This window comes from Pinus tabuliformis, chromosome 5_2 (assembly GCF_031772625.1).
Source record: "Pinus tabuliformis cultivar Carrire ecotype Pingquan chromosome 5_2, CPIR1, whole genome shotgun sequence".
NCBI lineage: Eukaryota > Viridiplantae > Streptophyta > Pinopsida > Pinales > Pinaceae > Pinus > Pinus tabuliformis.
In genome coordinates, this window is record NC_142306.1 from 836,416,834 (window position 1) to 836,420,623 (window position 3,790).

General features: G+C 38.2%; 1 protein-coding gene across 2 annotated transcripts; it reads left to right on the forward strand.

The window, feature by feature from the left end:
* Positions 1–531: 531 nt before the first annotated feature.
* Positions 532–3,331, forward strand: LOC149161929 (cinnamoyl-CoA reductase 1-like). Of its 2 annotated transcripts, XM_089435593.1 has the most exons (6): positions 532–841; positions 960–1,117; positions 1,271–1,456; positions 1,551–1,713; positions 2,691–2,883; positions 2,969–3,331. In XM_089435593.1, the coding sequence occupies exons 1-6, from the start codon at positions 694–696 to the stop codon at positions 3,168–3,170; spliced, it is 1,050 nt and encodes a 349-aa protein (XP_089291719.1). In that variant the 5' UTR covers positions 532–693; the 3' UTR covers positions 3,171–3,331. The 2 variants fall into 2 exon arrangements, with proteins under 2 accessions (XP_089291719.1, XP_089291720.1); XM_089435594.1 differs by lacking the exon at positions 2,969–3,331 and having other exon boundaries at positions 2,691–2,887.
* Positions 3,332–3,790: the final 459 nt, after the last annotated feature.

Here is a 3,790-nt window from a genome sequence, read left to right on the forward strand (position 1 = left end):
TATATAAAATATATAATGGACAAATGGTACATCATGAGTGCTTAGAAAGCTGGACCAATCTGTACAAAATTTTCTTAAATAAAATGGAAAAACATGTATTTCGGTCAGATATTATTTCTTGGAAAAATCTAATTCTAGTATTGTTTAAAATAAAAATGTATTCAGCATCATTAAAAAAATGCCTGGACTGAAAATCTTAAACTTTGACGACCTTTTATCACAATCATGCCACAATTTTTCATTGTTCTATGAGAAAAATGGTCCCCTCCATAGCATTAAAAATTTCACTACCTTTTATCAAAATCATGCCACAATTTTTCATTGTTCTATGAGAAAAATGGTCACCTCCATAGCATAATAAGGATAGAACGTTTGGACTCTGCAAATCGTGTGTATGTACGCAGGGGACCTTTAATGCTGTGCTGGTTAGTCATCGGTCTATGCGAAAATTTGACGAGAGACTTAACTTGCATTTATATGCGGACATGGTTACGTCAGTATCAACATTAATTTTCTTTACAGTCGGCAAAATTCTTCACCTGCCCTTCCTTTCCCTTTCATTTCTTCTCCCCTCTCTTCAACGAGGCATATAATTAAAGCGTACACTTCCTTTGCATTTCCATGATGCATTGAGCCACATATCTGTGAAGTTGCTCATCTCGGAGTTGCAGGCTGCACCTTTTGGCCCAAAGCATGATATCAGATCAAACGACGCAGAGTAAGCAAACGGATCAAACAGTTTGCGTTACTGGAGCAGCGGGTTTCATTGCCTCATGGCTTGTCAAGATGCTCCTCATCAGAGGTTACACTGTCAGAGCAGCAGTTCGGACCAACCCAGCTGGTATATCCACTGATTACTAGCATTCTTGCCACATGATTTATTTTAATTATTTGGTTTAACATTAGACTGGACCTATGTAGGTCCAACTAGGGTTTCTAAGGGGATTTGGGGATTGCAGATGATAGGTGGAAGTATGAGCATCTGAGAGAGTTGGAAGGAGCAAAAGAGAGGCTTGAGCTTGTGAAAGCTGATATTCTCCATTACCAGAGCTTACTCACAGTCATCAGAGGTTGCCACGGTGTCTTTCACGTGGCTTCAGTTCTCAATGATGACCCTGTAATTACTTCATTAATTCATCACTTCTTTCAACTCTATTTGTATTTCCAATTCCATGCATCTATTTGGAGCTTAAAATCACATTAATAAACCATGGACCATTCTGATAATTTTAGATCTTGGTAAGCATTGCTTTTTTAATGTTGAATGTAGGAGCAAGTGATAGAACCAGCGGTGGAAGGGACGAGGAATGTGATGGAGGCGTGCGCAGAAACTGGGGTGAAGCGCATTGTTTTTACTTCTTCCATCGGCGCAGTTTACATGAATCCTCACAGAGACCCGCTCGCGATTGTCCATGATGACTGCTGGAGCGATCTGGCCTACTGCGTACAAACCAAGGTTTTATTTAACAACATTACTTATACCAAATATTAAGATAGAGGTAATGCAAATCATAGACTAATAATTGTTTGGCCTGACTCATGCATTATAGAATTGGTATTGCTATGCAAAAACCTTGGCAGAGAAATCTGCATGGGATATTGCTACGAGAAGGAATTTAGAGCTTGCAATGATAAATCCAGGCCTGGCCTTAGGTCCCTTGTTGCAGCCCGCCATGAACCCCAGCACTGCACATATTATGAAATACTTGACAGGTGGATAATGTTTACCTTTGTTACACGGGAACCGCTCCCTAGAAGTGGGAAACTCGTTCCAGTGGTTCCCGCGCTCCCGGAAGCTTTGGAACTATATGGGAACGTTCCCTTTTCTGTGGGAGCTGCAATGGGAGCTTGGGAAAGTTCCGGGAGCTTTGAAGACTGTTTTTTTTTGGAGTTCCCGCGTTCCCTGGGGTTGGGGAATACAGAGCATGTAGAAAAATATGTTGAACTTCCCACAAAACATGAGGCTTTCTTGAAACCTTCGCAGGGAGAAAGGCCAAAGACATCCTTAACACCGATATCCTTAATTGAGAAACTGGAGCAATCCCTTGATGGGTTAAGGAAGCGTGTGACACCTCAATGTAAGGGGGATATCTGGGGTGTCATGCTGATGAGTATTTGAGTATTTTTTTGTTTTGTTTATGTATATGTATCGCAGAATATTGTGTGCATATTGTATGTGGCAATCAATGCTTAACCATTAGAGTCGCTTTACTTTCTCTCATAAGAATAACTAGAGAAACATAGGTAAAATTGTTCCTTTGTATTTTTAAGGCAGATTGTTTCAAACACTGGTCATGTTACAGAGAACTAATAATGAACTTGACATTTTAATATTTTATATATATAAAAGGGAGAGACTTGGGAAGAGAGACACCCAGAGAATATATTTATATATAAGAGAGATTATATATTTAAATTGATTTTAATAATTGAATATTTTGATTTAATATTAATTTTGATTATTATATAATTATATATTTTATATTTTTATATTTTAAATTTTTTTATTATATAATATTACCGTTCCCGATTAGCCGTTTCTTGTAAATTTTGGGGAAACCTCTAGCCGTTCCCGACACCCGTACCCAAGTTCCCAACGTTCCCACGTTCCAGAAACTCATGCAACATAGATGTTTATAGTTGATTCGTGATGGATTAATGATTTAATTCATAGTTATGAATCTTATCAGGGTCAGCGAAGACGTACGCCAACTTAACACAGGTATACGTGGACGTGAGGGACGTGGCAGAGGCTCACATTTTAGTTTACGAAACACCCTCTGCCACCGGGCAAAGATATCTGTGCGCAGAATGCAGCCTCCATAGGGGAGACCTGGTCCAAATGTTGGCCAACCTGTGTCCTCGTTATCCCCTCCCTACGAAGTAAGCGCTCACTTAACCCTCGCATTATAAATATATTCATGTCGATGTAGATATATGATAAATCGAGTTAACTGCGTGCACGCAGGTGTTCAGATGAGATAAATCCGAGGGCCCAGTCGTTCAAGTTTTCGAATCAGAAGCTGAAGGATTTGGGTCTCTCATTTAGGCCTATAAACCAGTGTATGACTGAAACCGTGGCCAGCTTACACGACAAGGGTTTCCTTCAACACCTCCCTCCAGCTTGGGCTGACAGGGGTGGCAGCCAATCCATATTGGCGAGGATGTGACAGGGGTGGCAGCCAACCAATACTATCTCTGTGATAGCTACTGTATCTCTACTCTCTTTTCTGAGAATGTCTTTACCACGATGTCATTACCAGTGTACTATTTCTGTGATACCTACTATATGTAAAATCATTTTTTATTAATGATAATGCTGTTTTTATTATTTTATTATTTTATATTATTTCAATTAATCGAATTTTTCATATTTTTCCTATTTTATTAAGTATTTATGGTATGGGTGATTGTCAGGTTTAGTAAAAAAGTGGAATTCATAATAGTTAAATAAAAAGTATAGTATTTATCTTTTACTTCTAAGTCTTGGTTTTTGGCCAAAGTTAGCCAAAGTTTCTTAATGTCATCTATCCCAAGATTAAGTTTGGGAATGTCATCTATCTCAAGATTAAATCCTTTTAGGCCAAAAGAGTTTTGGGATGAGTGATTTTATGGGAAACTTTGGTTATAGCTAGGATGTAAGCTTCGGAAAAAGTGATGATTGATGCTATATCATTTTTTTGGCTAATATCAGTGCCACATTTTCAATGTTTGAACATTACTAGATACAATTAGTCCTATATAGACTTTTCAAAATTATGGAAAATTATATTTGTGACTTTTAATTTTA

Coding starts and splice junctions, on each gene's coding strand:
- LOC149161929 (XM_089435593.1), top strand. CDS start 694: ATGATATCAGATCAAACGACGCAGAGTAAGCAAACGGATCAAACAGTT. Junction 842..959: donor AGTTCGGACCAACCCAGCTG/GTATATCCACTG, acceptor TGGGGATTGCAG/ATGATAGGTGGAAGTATGAG. Junction 1,714..2,690: donor TATTATGAAATACTTGACAG/GTGGATAATGTT, acceptor GAATCTTATCAG/GGTCAGCGAAGACGTACGCC.